The 20,905-nt window shown below is 37.3% G+C and overlaps 2 protein-coding genes and 1 pseudogene across 6 annotated transcripts; 2 read left to right on the top strand and 1 right to left on the bottom strand.

Annotated features, from left to right (window-relative positions):
* Positions 1–350: 350 nt before the first annotated feature.
* LOC306880963 (hydroxyacid-oxoacid transhydrogenase, mitochondrial-like) lies at positions 351–5,778 on the top strand (annotated as a pseudogene). Its single transcript has 12 exons — positions 351–358; positions 1,211–1,260; positions 1,330–1,382; positions 1,672–1,725; positions 1,939–2,155; positions 2,273–2,370; positions 2,878–3,074; positions 3,211–3,309; positions 3,689–3,766; positions 4,364–4,460; positions 4,743–4,900; positions 5,694–5,778. The product of its transcript is annotated as a hydroxyacid-oxoacid transhydrogenase, mitochondrial-like (transcript).
* A 901-nt stretch (positions 5,779–6,679) lies between these two features.
* LOC306881736 (uncharacterized protein) lies at positions 6,680–9,825 on the top strand. 2 transcript variants are annotated; one of them, XM_079435977.1, is made up of 5 exons: positions 6,680–6,800; positions 6,884–6,924; positions 7,017–7,175; positions 8,298–8,383; positions 8,459–9,825. In XM_079435977.1, exons 1-5 carry the CDS (start codon positions 6,734–6,736, stop codon positions 8,607–8,609), a joined length of 504 nt encoding a protein of 167 aa, XP_079292103.1. In that variant the 5' UTR covers positions 6,680–6,733; the 3' UTR covers positions 8,610–9,825. The 2 variants fall into 2 exon arrangements, with proteins under 2 accessions (XP_079292103.1, XP_079292104.1); XM_079435978.1 differs by having other exon boundaries at positions 6,692–6,800; positions 8,304–8,383; positions 8,459–9,819.
* A 512-nt stretch (positions 9,826–10,337) lies between these two features.
* LOC306881737 (deubiquitinating protein VCPIP1-like) lies at positions 10,338–17,064 on the bottom strand. Of its 3 annotated transcripts, XR_013785165.1 has the most exons (5): positions 14,330–17,027; positions 13,975–14,061; positions 12,371–13,043; positions 11,927–11,958; positions 10,338–11,657 (listed from the first exon to the last, which is right to left on the bottom strand). XR_013785165.1 is itself a non-coding variant. In XM_079435980.1 (4 exons), the coding sequence occupies exons 1-3, from the start codon at positions 16,908–16,910 to the stop codon at positions 12,394–12,396; spliced, it is 3,318 nt and encodes a 1,105-aa protein (XP_079292106.1). In that variant the 5' UTR covers positions 16,911–17,023; the 3' UTR covers positions 10,338–11,958; positions 12,371–12,393. The 3 variants fall into 3 exon arrangements, 2 of the variants coding, with proteins under 2 accessions (XP_079292106.1, XP_079292105.1); XM_079435980.1 differs by having other exon boundaries at positions 10,338–11,958; positions 14,330–17,023; XM_079435979.1 differs by having other exon boundaries at positions 10,338–13,043; positions 14,330–17,064.
* Between the last annotated feature and the right edge of the window lie 3,841 nt (positions 17,065–20,905).

The raw sequence follows: 20,905 nt of genomic DNA on the forward strand, positions 1-20,905 counted from the left end.
TTAAACTTTCTGAAACAAGTAGGCCTAACAAAAAAAAAAAATGCCGATTAACGTTTCAGAAAATAATTAGTGTTTCTGCTTCTAATGGTTTATGTTATATTATTCTGGTATAATTACTAACAGATTAAATAATTATGTTAAAATGGTTCAGCTGTTAGAATTTTTTTTCTGTTAAAATCAATTAACACAAACAGCTGCCTGTTTCACACTGAACAGTTCAACACAACACTGTTAATTATGATACTGTCAGCAGACTATAACACAGCAGCGACATGCTTTATGCATCATTTCATGACTTGTAATATGTATAAATAAATAAATAGGCAACATTTTTTACATTTTTCTGGAGTATGCAGCAGTGAGTCAAAATGTACAAATTTATATTTTCTTTTTATACATTTTATACATTTTAGTTGTTTTATTTCTTGGGTTCACAACACCTTTTTTTCATGGCTCTGTAGCTGTTGGATGACCAAGTGAACAGTTATTAATTTTTCCTTAAAATAATCCTATATTAGGCAATTTAAGTATAGCTACCATTGTGACAACTTAACCCATATAGTGACAATGGGCCCCGCTACAGAAACTGACATTCAAAAATAAGTCCCGGCTATATATAAATATATACATATATATGTAAGCAGATATTTCTATTTCAGATTTTACCAGAATAAGCAGTTACGTGTCCGCCTCAGACCTGAGCGCATACCTGTCAGCAGGTGGCAGACGGACTATATGAACTGTACGTGTCCGGAGGCGCGAGCAGAAATCATGGCAGGCGGTGAGAGAGTCGCTCATGTGATGCGTCAGCTCGCGAGTTTAATACGATCAGTTTACACCCTTAAGCTTTTAGTGTTTCTGTTTTAGTGTGTGCACTTTCGTATTTCTATGTGTATAGGTTATGCCAGTTGACTCTTCTCAATGCCCTGGAAGTTGTAAACAGACCAGTTGTGCACAGGACAGTTCACCAAAATAAATTCTGACATAATGTACTCACCCGTATGTTCTTCCAAACCTGGATGACTTTCTTTATGAGGAACAAAAATAAGATATTAGGCAGAATGACAGCCTCGGTCTCCATTTAATTGAATTGCGGCTTCTTTCTTCTTGATTTCTCCTGCCTAATAGCCTATAATCTTCCCTTTGTTTTCGACAGACAGTCATAGGACATAACAAATAATATTTTTTTTGCATGCCATGTGTTTTATAGGTGCAGATGCCCCGCTCATTCTCAAGCATACTCCCACACTTACAACCAAGGTAAAATATTTCAGTGATTTTTCTCTGAATAAATGAACCCTGCCATATGTGACGGTTTTGTGTGTGTAGTTTCTACAGGTGAAGCTCATATGTGTGAACGGAAAACAGATTATGCATTTGAAGTAAGTGCACAACATAGGCCTAAATGCATTTAATATTCTATAGTTATGCATTGTGAAATATAGTTTCACCACTTGTTTATAACTTTTTAAAACAGTGTTAAATATTTTATTTTATGCCATGTTACATGGTTTACAGTTATTTTTAAAGTGAAACATTTTTCTCGTAATCAATGTCAGTCAGTATAATTGTGAGTCTGAATGTCCAGGTATCATCATAACGTCAAAGTTATAATAAAAAATTATTATTATTATTGTGGTTATCCATTTCATTCTTTTTGTACTGTTTCAGATGGCTTGTTCAAATATCAGATATGGAGCTGGAGTTACCAGAGAAATCAGCATGGTAATGGAATATTTCACCTGAAAATGAAATTGGATCATTATTTATTCACCCTCATGTTGTTCATGGTTTTGTATGTACTGAACTGATTAAGTAGACTCTATTATTGCTCATCATATTGCATATTGCTCAGAAAGTCCCTATTCAGTTGCTTTCAGTTGAGCTTTGAAGTCAGTTGTTGGCTATGAAGTTTGATGTTTTGGCTGATATAATCAGGATTTGCAGAACATTGGAGCCCGTAATGTGTGTCTGATGATGGATAGGACCTTGTCTCAGCTGCCGCCAGTTGGAGCAGTGCTGGACTCACTGACAAAACATGGAATCAAATACAAGATCTATGAGGATGTGCGAGTAGAACCTACTACGGCTGGAACGGGGAGTGAAACCACAGGAGTAGCAATCTTTGACCTTGAGGACATGATGGCCAAAACTGGTTCGCAGAAACATTTTACTCATTAACATTTCATCACCGTTCTCCATATACAGAGTTCAGAAAGGTTTAGTGTTGAGGCCCCAAATTTTGTTGTTTAGCATGTGTTTGTCTTTCCAGGTATTGCAAATCGAGCCCTACAGGCCACTTTGGGGATGGTGGATGCCTTACATACTCTTCACATGCCATCCAGAGTGGCAGCTAACAGTGGCTTTGATGTGCTCTGGTGTGTTTACATGCACACATTATTTATTAACCATGTTTTAACTAAGGCAATCACTAAACAAGGTAACAGTATTATCTGTGAGAAAATATAAGTATACAGACAGTGAGCACTGGTTTGAGGATCTTCCAATTTGGTACTTTTAATTTTTTGAATGAAAGAAAATAAAATAACTTACTAATGTTAATATAATGAAATGTCATTTTTTTCATGTGACAGCAAAGCTGAATTTTCAGCAGCTGTTAGTCTTCCATGTAATGTGATCCTTCAGAAATCTTTCTAATATACGGATTTAGTGCTCAAATATTGAAAACAGTTGTGCTGGTTAATATTTTTGCAGAATTTATTTGATCATTGTCTTTTGTAGCAATGTAAATGTCTTTACTGTCACTTCTGATCAATTTGATGCATCATTGCTGAATAAAAATATTAGTCTTTAAAAAAAATTGTACTAACTCCAAACTTTTGAACGGTTGTGCGTATATTTGATTTTTATGTTTAGATTATGATATTCATTGTGTTTGGTTTAAATCTTTCTCTTTTTTATCATGCATTAGAGTCATTTACTGCTCTGCCGTATAACCTAAGGAGTCCTTGCCCATCCAACCCCATCAGTCGCTCAGCTTACCAGGGCAGCAATCCAATCAGTGATGTTTGAGCAAGACACGCTCTTAAGATCGTTGCCAAATACTTGAACCGGTATGTTTCTGTTTTTAGGTCATTTGTTTTGTTGTTTATTGAGTATTTGGGTACTTGATATTTTTATTTTGATATATTTTAAAAGTGTTGTACTGAAATGTAATATTGTTAAGATATGAAGATGTGTGTATTGTAGGGCAGTGCGTGATGCTGGAGATGTGGAGGCTCGCTCCTGCATGCACCTGGCCAGTGTGTTTGCAGGAATTGGCTTTGGCAATGCTGGAGTCCATTTATGGTAATTAAATAGAACTAACATTAAATTAACATCCAAAAAGAGTTGATTCTGGTAATGAGTTTGGCAGCATCAAATCGCAACACACTTAAAAGACTGCTAATGGAATCACTAGTGCTGCGCTGTAATAATTTATCATATTTGTGTACATCAGACAGCACAGGTGGACTGAACTTATTGCTGTGAGGTGTAGAGATCTCACAGCTTTTGTGGAAATGTATTAATGGCACAGGCCACTTTTATGATTACGCACCTTTAATTTCAATCCAATAGGAAAATCAGATGTACAGTTATGTCCTTACAATAGTTATTTTTCTGTAAATATGTATTTGTGGAAATTATCGGATAAAGTGTTGTTGACTTTTCATTTTCTTTGTTCAAGTCATGGAATGTCGTATCCCATTGCCGGGAATGTCAAAACTCACAGGGTAAAGGCTACAATGTAGAACATCCTATAGTGGTAAATATAAACTGTTACACTACTGTCAAAAAAATTTTCTAGTTTTTTTTTTATTGTATTACAATAGATTTCTGTTTCAAATAAATGTTCTTTTGAACTTTCTATTCATCAAGGATTCCTGGAAAAAAGTATCATGTTTTCCATAATAATAACACACAATACAATAAAATTACAATATGAAATATTTCTTTATCACTAAATCAGCATATTACAATGATTTCTTAAGGATCATGTGACACTGCAGACTGGAGTAATGCCTGCGAAAATTCAGCTTTGTGTTCATAGGAATAAATTACATTTTACAATATTTTAAGGTTATTTAAATTTGTAAAATTATTTTAAATTGAAAATATATTCTACAATATGACTGTTTTTACTGTATTTTTGATCTCGACCTTGGTGAACCTTTCATAAATATATATATTTTTTAAATCGTATTGACCCCCAAACTTTAGAGTGATAATGTGTATCTAAATGAATGGACATAATATCACACATTATATATTCTTTAATACATTGTAATACGAGTACTGGTACACATAGTTTGGCAGATTCCCAGTGTTTTTGACACTGTAGTTTATTTGCTGCTTTTTTCAGCCTCATGGACTCTCTGTAGTTCTTACTTCACCTGCTGTTTTTGCCTTCACTGCAAATATGTGTCCTGAGCGCCTGCTGGAGTCAGCACAAATACTAGGTAACACACATATAAGGCTAAACTCAAAACTGTGTCAAATATCAACACTTTATGTCATAGTAGTGTATGAAAATGTCACAGAAAAGCTGCTTAAGAAATGTATCAATGTGTGTTGCTGTATTGGAACGTTAAGTGTTTGTTGTGTAAAATGTAGTTAGTATGTATTGATTATATGTTTAGATTAACTATATTTTCTGCAGTTCATTTTATAGATAATTCTATATTTGAAACATTCTATGATTTGACTGATAATGGTTAATGTTTGTGTATGTGTTTTATAAGGTACTGATGTGAGTAACATCAAGCAAGAGGATGCTGGCAGTGTGTTGGCCGACACTCTCAGATCGTTTCTGTATGACCTGGAAGTGGAGGATGGCTTGTCTGCAATTGGCTACACTAAAGAGGACATTCCATCTTTGGTGAAGGGCACCATCCCTCAGGTCAACATATCACATCACGTCATGTCGCTGTACTACAAATGCTACAGAGATCATTTTTTGCTGAAAGCTTAAATTCTGCTCGGTCAGAAATCACCCAAGCAGTTTAATCACCTGAGAATGAGAGCAATACGGCAGTTTAAAGGGCTGAACTCCTTCATCTGAAGTGTCTGTTTACTAGAGAGAAAGAACAGCCTGCTATAATAACTATAATTATTATTTAATATTTGTAATTTTATATTTATGATTAATAATTCATATTAATTGTTGATGTTATATTTAAATAATAAATAATGAATAAATATATATAATTAACATTATTAATTTACATTAATGTTACCTTAATATATGAATTAATACAATATTTACAGTATTACACACATATATACAATACATTCTGTATATAAGTAAAAATTAAATTACATAATTATGTCATTCAGAGGATTTAACTCTGGCACTGCCAATTATTGTTTAATCTCAAACTAATTCTTCAGAAAAAGAAAATATATACAAAATTTCAACCGAAGGTAAAATTGAGAAGCAAATTTTTACTGTCCCTCACATTAAATTGAATTAAGTAAACTTAAAATGCAATGCACAAGCTATATCATCAATGCTTAGTTTACTGACTTCACAATTTTAGCATCATAACAAAGTATGTACATACATTAATATGCTACTATATTCATGTTCAACAGCCCTATCTTAAAATGCAATCACCAATTAATATCACGTTATATAGTGTGTTAAAACTATCTCAAGTGATTAACTGAATTTGTTTGTGTATGTTTGACAGGAAAGGGGTAACTAAACTGTCTCCTCGAGCTCACACTGAAGAGGATCTGACCGCTCTGTTTGTAGCATCCATGAAGCTCTACTGAGAAAACTGAAGGACGTTTTAACACATTGACGGGGTTCTCAGAAGCACAGCCTCTAATTAGCTGTGCTGATTTCATTATGTAAGCAGAGACACTGATCTCAACACTTAAATCCTTTAGTGATGTCCCTGTCCTGAGCAAGAAAAGCACTAGAGCAAGATACTGTATTCTGCACACCAGTCTAAATATAACACATACATGCGTTTGTGCTCTCAACATGTTTAAGCATAATTATCATGGTAATATATTTAAACCACCCTGCACACACAGTATGCATACTCTCCATTAACTATTAAGGCTGGTTTGTTAATCAGAGTGATTTAGGCAGGTTGGATTTAGTCTAATCTAAGAATCAGGATTAGACTTAATCTAGTAAAAAACATTGTTTTTCAGTTGAGTCGATTTTATTTCTTAATTTGGTGATGAATTAAAACTGATTAATGCATAATGGATTCATTCTGAAATGTTCATCTGAAGTGAAAATTGAATGGAGTATATAAGCTATTGTGTGCAAGATTATGAAATCAGAATACCTGTTCAGATATTTCTTTCTGTTGGCTAATAAAATGTATGAAATATGAAAATATTGACAATTTTCTTGTTTCTTTTTTGACATGCATACAATTTTCTATGTAGTAGCCTGTTTTGTTAAAGAACTGGGTATAGGATGTGAAGTGTAGTGTTTTGTGTTAATAGTGAGAGTGAATTTCTGTAAGTGCAGAGAGTTAGTTTAGAAGCGTGTGATTGGCTGATCAGAGCTATGACCTGCAGCATTTAAACAATTAACTGAAGTTGAACAGATTTAAATAGATTTAAGAGTGCTGACGTTTCCAAGAAAAGCACCTAACTAAGATCTTGTAATGTGTGTGCGTATAAGAGAGTATTTAAAGATGGGAGAAGATTTAGCAACAGCAGTGATTCAGTTCTTCTTGCAGTTTATGTGCGGTTTGACTTCATCATGCAGCAAATCTACACACAGAGCCATGAAGAGTTTGAAGTGTTCACCACTGTTCTGTCGCCTCAAGGTTAGTTATCTTTTCTTGCTCACTTTTTTAGATAATTTCTGTTAAATTTACAAATATTATAGCGAAATGATTCAATCTTTCAGTTTGTCGGAAGAGAGTGATATTCAAGCACCAAGGAGAAATGGTAACACATTTTCATGAGCTGTAGCATCATATACAGTGGTTTAAACTACAGAGCCGATAGTAAACACAAAATATGTTTTTTGTGTGTGTGAGGTGGTTGTGACAGCAGACTACAGCGTAGACTGTGACGAAGAGCTGTGTGTCCGTGCCGGTGAGGTGGTGTTGCTGCTGTATCAGGAGAATGCTGACTGGTGTTATGTCCGACTTCAGAACGAAAAAGAAGGATACCTGCCCACAGCCTGCTTCACTACGGTGCTCATGCATATGAACACATACAATGCTCAAATGATACACTACATGGCCTGAAGCACACAAGTGCTGTGTATTTCACTTCAAAACCATGTGTATTCCTTTTGTGAAAAAGTACACTGTAGCACACTTTTAAAAAGAGTACTCATTCAGGATATAATATAGTTTTAAAATAATATACTTGGGTGCAAACTGAATATTATGTTTTTTGACCGTTAATATCAAGTTATATGCAATTATATGAAAATGTTTTATAGTTTACATTTATATTAAACAATTATTTGAACTTAATAGTGCTTATTTGGACTCTTATAAGTAGGACTTGTTTTTTATGTAATTGCATAAATACTTCTGTTGTCTTGGGAAAATGTTTAAAGTGTACTTTTCCAAATTTATTTTTGGTAAACTAAAATATATTTTAAAATAATTTATATTGAAACTTAAATGGTGTAATCTTAAATATATTTCTAAATACACATTTTTAATGATGAAGTTGAAGTTTAGTACATTGAAAATGTATTACCTTTAAATGTAATATTAAAAAATTCACTACATTACATTATATTCAAGTACTTTACAAAAGATGATTAAATTGTACTTTTAATTTGACATTAAATTGGGCACTTTATTAACAATATGCTTAAGTGTAATGAGAAGCATAGTCATGAAAGTATACTCTTAAGTACAGTAACGTTACCTTTATTTCATTAATATTATATCTGCAAGAATTTTTTATTTTAAATTAAGCACACTTCTTTTCCATATAGGCTTAATAGGGAATTGGTTCTCCCATTGCTGCTATAACAGCTTCTTGTCTTCTAGAAAGGTTTTCTTCTCCATTTGTTTCTGTAACATTCATTTTAAGATGATTTTTTTATATCGTTTGCTTTAGTGTGCCAATAGGACATTTTCAGATTTCAAGATTTTCAGATTTTTTTCCTTTTGAAAACTGAGATGAAAATCTATCCAAGAAGCTTGGTACATTAGAAACAAATGGGAAACCTAAAATTAATATTTCCTACTGGCACACTACAACTAAATATAGACCTGTCTTAAAACAATGTTTTTTTGAAGAATCTAACATTCATATGTTAAAGTGTAATAAATGTGTATATATGTGTGCAGAAGCAGGAGCCATTGAGGCCCATTGTGACTCAGGCATCGCAAAACTTCACGCAAGCGTTGTCTAATGATCGGAGTGGCTGTTCTGGGTGAGTGTTTATGATGTTGTGTAACTCTGATTTGTTTTTGTCCTGTTGTGTGATCGCTGGTGTTTGTATTTCTAGAGGGCGCTCTCTGAAACTGCTGCGGCGAGCGTCTCTGTCAGGAGTGCCGGGTTCACCTCGATTACTTCAGCGGCTGCTCTCTCGTCGACGTAGTGACGGACATGCTGTACGTTCAGTTGGCTCCATCAATCCTGCGTTTCATCCTGACTGATGCATCTAACCTTAGAGCTCCACCTTTCTCTTCTAAATGGGTCACAGAACAGCAGAAACTATATGACACCATAGTTCAGTCTGTATGCAACTCCTTCAGGTTTGGAGAAAAACAGAAGTTCAGTGTCCTGATTAGAGTTTGGGGCCTCGGTAACTTCATAGCCGGTTCGTGGCACTGAGCCTGCAACTGGTGTCAGGAATCTTTACTCTTACCGCCCCATGTAAATATTGTGATTTTGATTGGAAATATCACACTCTTCGCCTATGAATGTATTTGTTTGAATATATGTATGTTTTGACTAATAATGCAGAAAGACTACAATGTGAAATTGTTGTTAGTTTATAAATGTGTGCGTGTGTGTATATATATATATATATATATGCAATGTTCATATAAAAATGCTAGTGTTGCCAAAGTTAATATCAACCCAAAAAAGTACATCTACTAAAGAGTCTTATATAAATTCCTTACCAGAGAAAATTATTTTTATGTATTTATAATTTATAAAAACAAAAAAACATGCTTACATGCATTTACAGTGGAAGTACTATAGAATATTATGGAGTGTACATTTAGATTTCCATTTTAAGAGCAACATTTTTATTTTTTTTGGACCCTGAATGTTTTTTAATTCTGCATATTACATAAAAATTATACATCAGTGTAATTTCAACCACATCTCAGACAATAACACCGGTTATATGACAATAACCAGTATCTAAACTATTAATGTTATTTATTTTTTCCAAGTTTGTAATTTTTTATGGCATGAATACTGTTAAATTATGGTGTTTACTCTTCATGCTCTTTATTTTTTTTATGGGCTTTTTAGCTTGTATTTAGAGGACATTGGCATACAGCTGACTGCTGCAAAATTTCATGAAAAGTCAATTTTGTAATTAACTACTGATTATAATCATCACTTCATCAAGCTTAACTAATATCAACACTAATATTTGGTAATATAGTACAATTAGGTTCAGTTTGTGAATGCATTATGTTTCATGAAATAACAATTAACTATTTCTACAGAATTTATTGAAGTTAATATCAATACATGTACTATTGTTCACATTCGTTCGTAAACCAAAAATATTAAAAAATGTATTAGTATACACGCTGCAATTTTTTAAGTAATTATTTTTAATGTTCCAATACATTTATGTCAAGTAAATGCTGTTAAATTGATTTTATGTTCATTAAAGAACCCTGAATTAAAAAAAAAAAAAAATACATTAAGCAGCGCAACGGTTTTCAACAGTGTTAATAAGAAATGTTTCTTGAGCACCTCATCAACATAACCTGATTTCTGAAAGATCATGTGACACTGAAGACTTGAGTAACGATGCTAAAAATAGTTTTTTTTAATAACAGGAATAAATTCCATATTAATGCATTACAATGGAGAAGGTATTTAAAATTTGAATTTAATATCGCAATATTATGGTTTTTACTAAATTTTTGATAAAAAAAAGACGACTTCTTTAAAAAACATTAGTCTTACTGACCCCAAATTTTTGAACAGTAGTTTATGTAGAATTTAACATCAATCAAGATAGAAAGCATTGTTAATTATTTCATGTTAGCATGAAATTATATGTTAACATAAAAACCTATAGGCCTAGTAATATTACCACTAATTAACATTGATGTGGTCCATTAGTGACCTATTAGAGATAATAGAAAACTGCATTAGATAGTGATTCAGAAACAGCGACCACATCATTTCATACAGATGGAATAACTTTATTGTTGTAAGGCTGAAAAGTAATCAAGCATGCAAACAGCAGATTCATCAGCTGTGTAGAATCATCCAACTGTTTTATTGAAAAACAGAGGAGAAACAATCCAGAAGGAAAAAAACAGATTCAATATCTGTACAGATGAAAGTATAATACAATATATACCACTATTGTACACTGGAATACAATATATCAGGAGGGCAGCAGTCACAGAGAAACAACCTGCGCTTGAGTCCGTGTTACATGAAGCAGCAAAACATTTCTTTTGTGCTGCTCTTTACACCAACAAAATCAATTATGTTCAAGAGCTAATAAACACGCCCACACAGAAAAGTGCTCTGGACTTAAAAATCAAAAACCAATCTTTTAAAATCAAAAGCTCATCAAGCCTCCAACATCATCATGCTCGGCCTTGGACCAAAGTCAAGGCCTTTTTCCAATATTCCAGTTCATCCGTCTTCTCAGAATGGATCCTCTGTCATGTGGAAGTGTGTCACACACAAACACTGCAGATCAGAGCCGGGGAGTGTAAAAGACTCATTAAGGCTGTTAACAATAGGTTTAACCACCTGTTTTTGGCAACACCGGGTTAAATGCAACAGCTCAGCAAGTTTCAATAGATATGAGTTCAACACAATCTCTAGGATTTTCCATCTGTTTTATCCTCTACCCAGTGACTGAAGCACAAAGCTCAACAGCTCTATTAATCTGTTTTACAGTAAACTGTTTTTTTTTTTTGGTTTATATGAATCAGTTGCCAAGGTGACAAGAAAAATCTGTCTAGAACAGAATGTGGATATCGTTTTTTTCTGAACTCAAAAGAAAACCGTCCTTGACACACATTGCCCTCTACTTTAGCATATTAGTATGGTCTAACTCACAGGTAACAATATTTCTACAGCGCTGAATCAGAATATCCTGAAAATATCACCCACTTGGCTACTTTCTGTTTAGATTTTGCCTGAATCTACATTACATTCTGATACTAAGTGTATGAACTGTCTTGTACTTAACAGTGTTTAAAGAATAAAGGACATGCAAAATGGTACAACCAAACCAAATAATGAGCCTGGCAACGCTGACAAGGCCAACCCAAGATTACAGAACAGAAACTCGTTCTCAGATGTATGGATACTCCATGCTGATCTGCTGAGAGAGGTTTCTGTGCTCTGAGTGTGTAGTGGGACGATGAAGTAAATGTGAAATCCTGCTGGAACTCATTTCCAGGCTTTTACCGCATAGTGCTCTTTGGATAAACAGCAATGAATTGTGGGTAGAGAAGCCCCGTTTGTTCCACAGGCCAGAACTGTGTAAAGGACACAAACATATGATCAAAGAGACCCTGTTACCTACTAAGTGCACACAGACGCAGAGCTGAAGTTTGGACTCAGTGAGACAGTCGGTGTTTCAAATTGGATTATGAATTATTAAGTTGGTAAGAAAGCCGTGAACCCAGCAATGAGTGTCAAAGTGCACTTTGATTATTTAAGTACTATGTGGATACTAGCAAAGCACAAGGGTGATCTTAAAGGGATAGTTTAACCAAAAATGAAACTTCTGTCAACATTTACTCACCCTCATGTCATTCTGTATGACTTTTTTTTCCCCTGCAAAACACAAAAGAAGACATTTGTGTCCAGTGTTATTTTGTATCCCATTGACTTTTAGAATATGGACAGAAACATTCAAAATATCTTCTTCGGAACCTACAGAAAAAGTAAGGCATTGGCTTGGAATGACATGATGGGGAGTAAATTGAACATACTGTTACTCATTTTAGTTGAACTGTCTCTTTAAATCAGTGTGGACCATGTATATATTTAGGTGAATGAAAGCCAACACTCAATTCCTGTAATAATCACTCCAAATTTCACATCTTAAGACTTTGAGAATATTTAAGCAATGCGTTTCACACTCAAAAGACGCACATGTCAGTAAATCGGCTGCACCATTATTAGTTATTTGAATCACAGTGTGTGTGTGTATGTATGTATATGTGTGTTATGCCAGGAAGCTCACTCTGCTATATGGGTAATGAAGTATCAAGATTGGTCCATGGGTTCAAAGGTGCTGGGTGGCTCCGCACCGTGACTTTCCATATCCTCCTGTTTGTCAGAAGTCTCTTCTTCCTTCACATCATGCCTTGCTGCAGCCTGCTGGCGCAAGTGTTTGTCCATAGATGCCTGTATGTTTGAGACCATCTCCTGCAGACGCTGCCGTTGGGCCTCGATCACGGCGGGCTCCAGCCCCAAACCGCGGCCCTCGCGTAAGGTGACCATGCCCGGGGCTACGCGCACCAACTCCTCCCCTGACAACGTTATCTCTTCACCGTGAGCGCTGTTGCTGAGATCCACACCGCTGCTGTGCTGCCGCCTGATTGGTGGGTGTTCTGGAGGGGCAGAACCCAACGAGTGACCTTTTCCCTGAAAGGCTGTGACGGTCTGCTCTTTCCTGCGCACTGCACCGCCGGCGCCCAAACGCAGGCCATGGGCAGGGCTTCCCTCGCGGCTACGGGAAGCAGCATCTGAGCGGAGTTGGGAAAGGGCCTCTTGGACAAGCTCCTCCACGTCAGGGCCCACTGGAAAATGACCGGCCGTGTCCACACACAGCTCCAAACGCTCCTCTGGAGCATTGAACACAAACGTTTTACCCGACAAATGGGGCAGTGTGCAGTGCTTCCCGTCCAACAGACCTTAAACAAAGAAATAGAGATTATTAGCACAGTTTCTCATTGTATGCGTAAAGGTGGATGATACAAACAATTTAATAATTTTTCATATAGTTAATTTAATTTTTCACATGTTGACAATATTCCTAAAAAAATTCTAATAATATGTATGTATTTGTGGAACAGCAACACACACAAAATAGTAATAAAACAAAAAACAAAATCACAAAAAACAGAAAAGATCTTTTTGGCTCTGGAGGCATATCATACATTTGTAAACAAATAAACAAATCAAAAACTAAAAAAATAACTGAATAAGAAATATTTCGGATTCAGTACTATTTTTAGGTCACATCAAGTTAAATAAATGTGACAAAGCCCAGTTGAATGGTTAAATGTTCTTGAATTTAGTAAAGCACAAGATAATTTCAAATCACGCTGGAAAACATGATCACTGGGTTTTACACAAACCTATATCGTTTATGCATTCTGTGCTGCTGTCATTGAACATTTCCATTTATCCAAAGTGACTTATACTGCAATCAAGGTACACATTTAAATTTCCCTGGGACTCAAAGCTACAACACTGCAATTGTTAGCACCATACTCTACTGTTTGAGCTACAGTCAAGCAAAAAGAGGGACAAATCAAATACTAAGACATTCTTGTTCATTTTTCAATTCAACTTCTCACTTAAATTGTTATGCTCATAGTTTAATTTGCAAAGAATAATAATAATATATTAAATTTAAAAAAACATTTAAAAATGCTAATTGCAGCTTTTCACTACTTTTCTGACTATTGGGCATGTACAGTTAATCTAAATTTTATTATTTTTAACTCCACTGCATTGCATCTCTCAGCCAGTGGCAAAACAAACAAAAGTTGATTTAAAACACTGTCTAGAACAGTTTACAACACAATTTAAATTGTGTGTGAAAAAAAGACAGATTACCCATGTCTTTCTTCACAATATTGTAGAAGACTCCTCCTTGTTGGAACAGGTGAGGCAGTTTCTTTGCATATGACCAGACATCTTCACCTGATTGAAACAAAACAAGAGAGAGGAGAAGAGAAAACACATTATACACAGGTCTCACACACATTGATTACCATAGAGTTTCATTTTTGTTTAGTAATCAATAATTACTCATTAAACATAATAATAATACAATGATCCTGATGTGTAAATTACAAAAATAGGCTTGTATCATACAATCCAGTGAGTCATAGAGATTCTTAAGTAGATGTTGATTCTAGTATGACAGTTTTCTCATAAAGCAGATCTATACCAGGAGGGTGTGTCTTACCCATAAGTGCTGCCAGGAGACACAGTGATGACATCTCAAGGTCAATGTTGTCCTGAAGTTCCCTGCTACTGGTGCGGCTGAGTCGTGGGTCAGAGTGAGCTTGCGTTTGAGGTGTGTGAGAGTGCGTCTGGGACATGTGAGTATCTGGTGAGCTCTCTTTAAGCGCTTCCACAGAGATGCGATCACCATGTTGAAGCGCCACGGGCTGGTTCTGGTCCTCGGGACGCGGCGGGGGCAGCTCTCTGGGTGGGAATCCGTGTCGGATGCACAGCTGTCCGGGCGACAAGTTGAAGACCTGGACGATGGAGTTTTGGAGCTCACCGTAGGTGGTGTGCGGCTGCAGCGTAAGCATGGCCTGCCTCCCATCGCTGGTCGTTACACGTATCTTCTTCTCTCCACTGGTGGGTGGCACTTTGGTGGGTGTGGGAGGAGCAGAGGATGATGAAGAGGAAGGAGATGATGGGCGAGGATCCTGCTGGCGCAAGCGGTCTGTGCTACGGCGCTGGGACAAGGCCGCCTGCTCGCTGATGCTATGCTGCAAGACCCTCTCGGTTTTGCTCATCACTAGCTCCTCTTTATGCAGGGTTTTGCCCTTCTGTCCCGTCAGGATGATTTTAGTAGGAGGGTGAGCGGCTGATTCACTCCCATCCTGCACATGAGCACCTTCAATGGCAACTGGATTGTATTCATCTTGGCTCCTCTTGGCGGTGTGATGCAAGATGGTGTTCACCACTTTTTGGACTAGAATCTCGCTGCCGAACTCTCCAGGGAAGTGCTTTGTGACAAGTCGCATCGTCACGTCGTAAACATTGCTGTTGAGTGTCGGATCCATTTCGTATTGGAACCAATAAACGGTCTCTCGCACCACACGGCCACTCCACTCCAGAGTGATAGGGAAGGCTTCGGGAAGATTATCGTACTCCTTCCCCTCCCAGAAGTGTTTAAACCCGCAGCCACATTTTCCACCCTGTGAGTGAGTGTTGGTACGGTCTCCATCCAAATAAACGATGGAGCCGTCGCCACAAACACGTCGCACTGAAGTCCCGTGACACCAGGTGCAGGCCGTGAGTGAGCTGAGTTTGTAGTCAGGCACCAGCACATCTTTTTCTGTGTTATAGGAACAAACCAAACTATTTAAAGGAAAGCTGTAGTTCTTGTCTGCTCGCAGCGTCCCGTGAGTAGCCTTGGCCAAGTTGTAGAGTTTCCCTCCCGGTATGAGCCACTCTGCTGGGGCGTGGAGCTCCGAAAGGGCGTTGCAGACAAGGCAGCGATGGAGACGATCCTCCTGAATGGATTTCTTAGCTGCTTCCGTCACCTCCTCCGGCTGTACGCCGATCACTCCAGTACGTCGGTATATATACTGGTGGACGTCAGCGACTAGAGCGGGGTGGATGCCGTGCTTGTCCATGAAGACGTCCTCCATCACGCCTACGAGCCGCAGCAGGTACTTATCCTGCAGGCTCCGGTCGCCGCCGATCACACAGCTTCCGTTGGAGTCCAAGCTCACGTATTTGCGAATCAGCTCTTGAGGAACACCCCAAGCTTTCGGGAGCAGTGCAGCAGGTAAACAGGGCAAAGGCAAGCCCTTGATGCCCACTAGGGGTAAATAGTGATTTCTACCAGAGCTACTCCAGGCGATGCAGATGGGCTTGTTCAGAGTGCCATCTTTTCCTCGGCACTGCTCCTCTGGAACAAGGCCTGGCAGGAAGGTGGCGGAGTAATCACCCGAGCTGCGCATGCCGCTCAGGGAGTCCAACAGGATTACGGGTCTGTGCAGTACATTCGCCAGGCCGAATATGTGAATGTTTCTAAGCCCCAAAGGAACGCCTTCCGGAGGGACAAACAATGGGTCACACTCATTAATGATGTCTTCCCATTCGGCGGCATCTATAAAGTCCTGGAAAAGGGCTTTGTAGCGGTCGAGGTTCTGCTTGAAATTGAGTTTTAGGTTTTCTCGAAGGGCATGCCAGAAGAGCTCACGTCCAACTAACGCTCTGGACACGGCATGGACCAGGCAGTGTCCGTCTCCGTCCACATGCACGGGAATTAGACACTCTCTATTCAAGTTTGCTTTCTTGATCTCCTCCAAAGTGTCATGCAGGTAGATCAGGCTCCCTGACCGGTCCCGTCCATACCCAACAGTGGACACATGCTCTTGCTCGATGAGAAATGCACGGTCCCCAAGAAGCGAGCAGTCGAAGATCTCTCCCTGGTTCATTTCCTTCAAAAGTTTGGCAGTGCCTGTCTGTTTGTCCATGCCATAGCGGGTGAGGATGGGAGACAGCAGCTTGCAGTGATAGTTGGACAGTCCCATCACTTTCACCAGCTCGGAGCCCTTTTTAGGAGGGCCTGGCACACCCAGCAAAGCATTTCTCAGCAAATTATGAAGCACTACATCTGGGTCAGTCACTTCCTCCACATTCGCGAGGTTCTTCTGCTCGTGTCTCTGGCCGCATTCAGTGCACTCGATGCTCATGGATGTATGTGCGGGGAAGATGAGCTTCGCCTGGCACTGCGGGTCCGGGCACATCCCGCATAAAATGCGCCTGTCCTTCTGCTTTGAGCCCGGAATCAACGACATAGTCCAATCTAATATCTCTTCTGACGCAGCGGTTTACAAAAGCATCGCTGTTTAATTAGTGACGGGCGAGAGAAAAAAAATGTCACCTCACGCAGTTTCTGTTTTCCAGTAACAAACAAAACACGGAAGCGGTTCTGTAACACAGTGTGACCCTATGGGCAGCGCAAGGCATGCTGGGACATGAAGTTCTTAACCGTCACAGGTCTAGAGGTCTTCTAACGACATAATTTAAAAAATAATAATTAAAATGCATTCTAATATTATACAAAAATGTTTGGGTTTTCTTTTATTTACGAAATGCAATAATTGTTTACTACCGACAGGGACGAATCAAACGATAAAATAACAAAAGTGACTACAAAAACTACAATACTACAATAACCACAATACAAAGAAGGCCAAAGGTTGTGTTGGGTTTATTTACTTCAGCAATCTTTACATGGGCGTGAGAATAAACTGCAGTTGTTTTAGATACATAAACATACGCTGTTTCATACATCGTTTCTTTCTCTTTCTTACAGAAGACGAAAACAGGCTGAAAAAATAAAATGTAATGTCAAGTTATATAAGATATATAAAATAATATTGTTTATTATAATGCGATCTAATATTTATAAATTAAATTATCTTTGAAATGGTTTTTTTCTATTCACAAAAAGTGAATAGGCTGTTGTGAATGTAATCATTTACCTGTGCATCATTTTCAATCAGTGTTTGTGTCGAATTATGCAAAAGTCCAGTATTAAAAAAGTACAAAATTTATGGACAGTTTATTTGAAAATTGTCTAAATTGCAATTCCCATTACAAAATGCTATTAAACATAATGCACAATTTGCTATGTGGAGGAAATGTTCATAACTTTCAGAAAAAAATGACTTGTCATCTTTAAAGAGAATTTTCTTAATATAAGTAATTTCCAATAAATCATTAATTATGCAAAAATGTTAACAAAGAGTAGGCTAAATATGCACAAAATGCTAGATGTAAAATTAGACTAATAAGTGATTTAACACATGAGAATGTTTTACACAAAAACACCCAATTTTGTTAAATGAACAGAGCGAAAGGATGAATTAAATGTAATTAATTAACTTTTTATTTATTTTTAAACCTCGATCTAAAACCATTACGGATCTTTGACCTAGAAAAAGTCATGACCGGGCAGCCTTTTCCGCTTCTGCCCGTCCATGCGTTATATAAATCAGCATCTGCCAGAGGAAAAGAGGAAGAGAGGAAAAGAGGAAGAGAGGAAGAGAGGAAGAGAGGAAGTGAAAGACAGGAAGACTGGAAGAGACGAAGAGAGGAAACGAGGAAAAGAGGAAGAGAGGAAGAGAGGAAGAGAGGAATTGAAAGACAGGAAGACTGGAAGAGAGGAAGAGAAAAAGTGAAAGACAGGAAGACTGGAAGAGAAGAAGAGAGGAAGAGAGGAAGTGAAAGACAGGAAGACTGGAAGAGAGGAAGAGAGGAAAAGAGGAAAAGAGGAAGAGAGGAAGTGAAAGACAGGAAGACTGGAAGAGAAGAAAAGAGGAAGTGAAAGACAGGAAGACTGGAAGAGAGGAAGAGAGGAAAAGAGGAAGAGAGGAAGAGAAGACGTGAAAGACAGGAAGACTGGAAGAGAGGAAAAGAGGAAGAGAGGAAGTGAAAGACAGGAAGACTGGAAGAGAGGAAAAGAGGAAAAGAGGAAGAGAGGAAGAGAGGAAAAGAGGAAGAGAGGAAGAGAAGAAGTGAAATAGAGGAAGACTGGAAGAGAGGAAAAGAGGAAGTGAAAGACAGGAAGACTGGAAGAGAGGAAGAGAGGAAGAGAGGAAAAGAGGAAAAGAGGAAGAGAGGAAGAGAGGAAGTGAAAGACAGGAAGACTGGAAGAGAGGAAAAGAGGAAGAGAGGAAGAGAGAAAAAGAGGAAGAGAGGAATAGAGGAAGTGAAAGACAGGAAGACTGGAAGAGAGAAAGAGAGGAAAAGAGGAAGAGAGGAAGAGAGGAAGTGAAAGACAGGAAGACTGGAAGAGAGGAAGAGAGGAAAAGAGGAAGAGAGGAAAATAGGAAGAGAGGAAGTGAAAGACAGGAAGACTGGAAGAGAGGAAGAGAGGAAAAGAGGAAGAGAGGAAAATAGGAAGAGAGGAAGTGAAAGACAGGAAGACTGGAGGAGAGGAATAATAGCAGCGCTCTGTTTCTATTCAGTCTGACCGGACAAGAGATCAGTGAAATCAGATTATGAACCGATTAACATATTGCATAAATATACAGTTTATTTAAAACATTGATTATTTCCAATTTATGAACAGATCCAGATACCAGATGACACATTTATTACCTTTACCCAAAGAAACCAGGACAGTAGCACATTATCTGTTGAGATTATTAGAGTTTGTATCAGATAACACCTTAGAGTTAGTAAATAAACAACAACGCACTTCAGTAACTTTGTTAGCATGGCTAATATCGATGTGATCTGATCAGATGATGATTCTTTTGTGGAGTGGAAGAAGATCAGATGTATTCCGATTCAGACTCGTGTCGACAGAAGATTAAACTGTTTGTTTTGTCATGGTTTGTTAGCATTAACGGTTAGCATGGCAATTGTTTGTAAGGGTGGTTCATAAGTATTAGTAACGTTACCTCACCTAAAATGTCTGAATGTCATTCCGTTAGATTACATGGCTAAAATATTAAGTTAGAAAATGCCAAATTGGTTGCATATACCACTAGTTTTATGTATTACTTGCTTATTGTGTTTTATTTATCTTTTGTCTTATTTTCATATGTATTTTTTGTATATATAAATCAAGATAGGCCTATATAGAGATACAAAAGATATTTAGTGGTAACACTTCAGTTTCCATTCGTTAACATTAGTTAACTATAGTTAAATACATGTAAAGTCATATTAAAATTAGAAAATTAGAAGTATTAATATTATTAAATAGACCTTAGCTAACATGAACTGAAAATAAATGGTTGTACTTTAACTAATGTTAAACAAAGATTATTAAATACTGTGAAAACTGTGGTAACACTTTATTTTAAGGTGTCCTTGTTACACGTTTCATGAACTTACTATTGTAACTTCAATAGATTATGCATAATTACATGCAAGTAACCCTGAGCCAAACCATATCCTAACCCTAACCATATAGTAATTACATGTAGTTCATTTATATTACTCAGTACTTAAATGTATAATTACACTGTAACAGGGACACCTACAAATAAAATAGTGTAACCAAAACTGTATTTATTGTTGTTAGTTAACTTTAGTGCATGCACTAACATTCAATAATGGGACTTTACTGTAAAGTGTTACTGGTATTGTTTATGTAAAATATTATGTATATCTATATCTATATATATATATATCTACAGGTGGCGCTGTAGAGCTGCAGTTTATGTTTGATCGGCTTTGCAATAATATTTTGTATGTGTTCCAGATGGATGAGGTATTGGAGAAGTTTCTGGAAGATCAGAAATCAAAGATAGCAGAGGAGAAGGCATGTCTGGAACAGGAGCCCCCTTACATGGAGATGAGGGTGAGAGAGAGAGTCAATGATGGGGATAAAGAGAATGTGTGTGACTGGTCTTCGGAGAGGAATATGAGAGAAAGAAACACAAACTGCAAGAAGAACTCAGGAATGATTACAGGAAATACAAGGCAGAGGTGAGGCATAATGGAAAAACCAGTTCAAACACTTAGAATCTTTATTTCTCTCTATCTTTGTGTTTCTTGCAGAAAGATCACTGGGATGATGGTGACATCCACACAGTTCCAGAGAGAAGACAAATTTCCAGGGTACACTATTGGGTCAAAAGCACGATTGTTTCTGTTTCCCTTCTTCTGTACCGCTGTACCTCACATATTCTGTTCTGATACAATATGATTATATTTAATGCAATGTTTGTTACACTTACTAAAAATTACTATTGTATTACCATGTTTTACACAATGGCATTTTTGATGCTACCCAACTCCCCACCAACTTCTTCTGAACTACTTCATTAGA

This window comes from Barbus barbus (genome assembly GCF_936440315.1).
Source record: "Barbus barbus genome assembly, chromosome: 15".
Taxonomy (NCBI): Eukaryota; Metazoa; Chordata; class Actinopteri; order Cypriniformes; family Cyprinidae; genus Barbus; species Barbus barbus.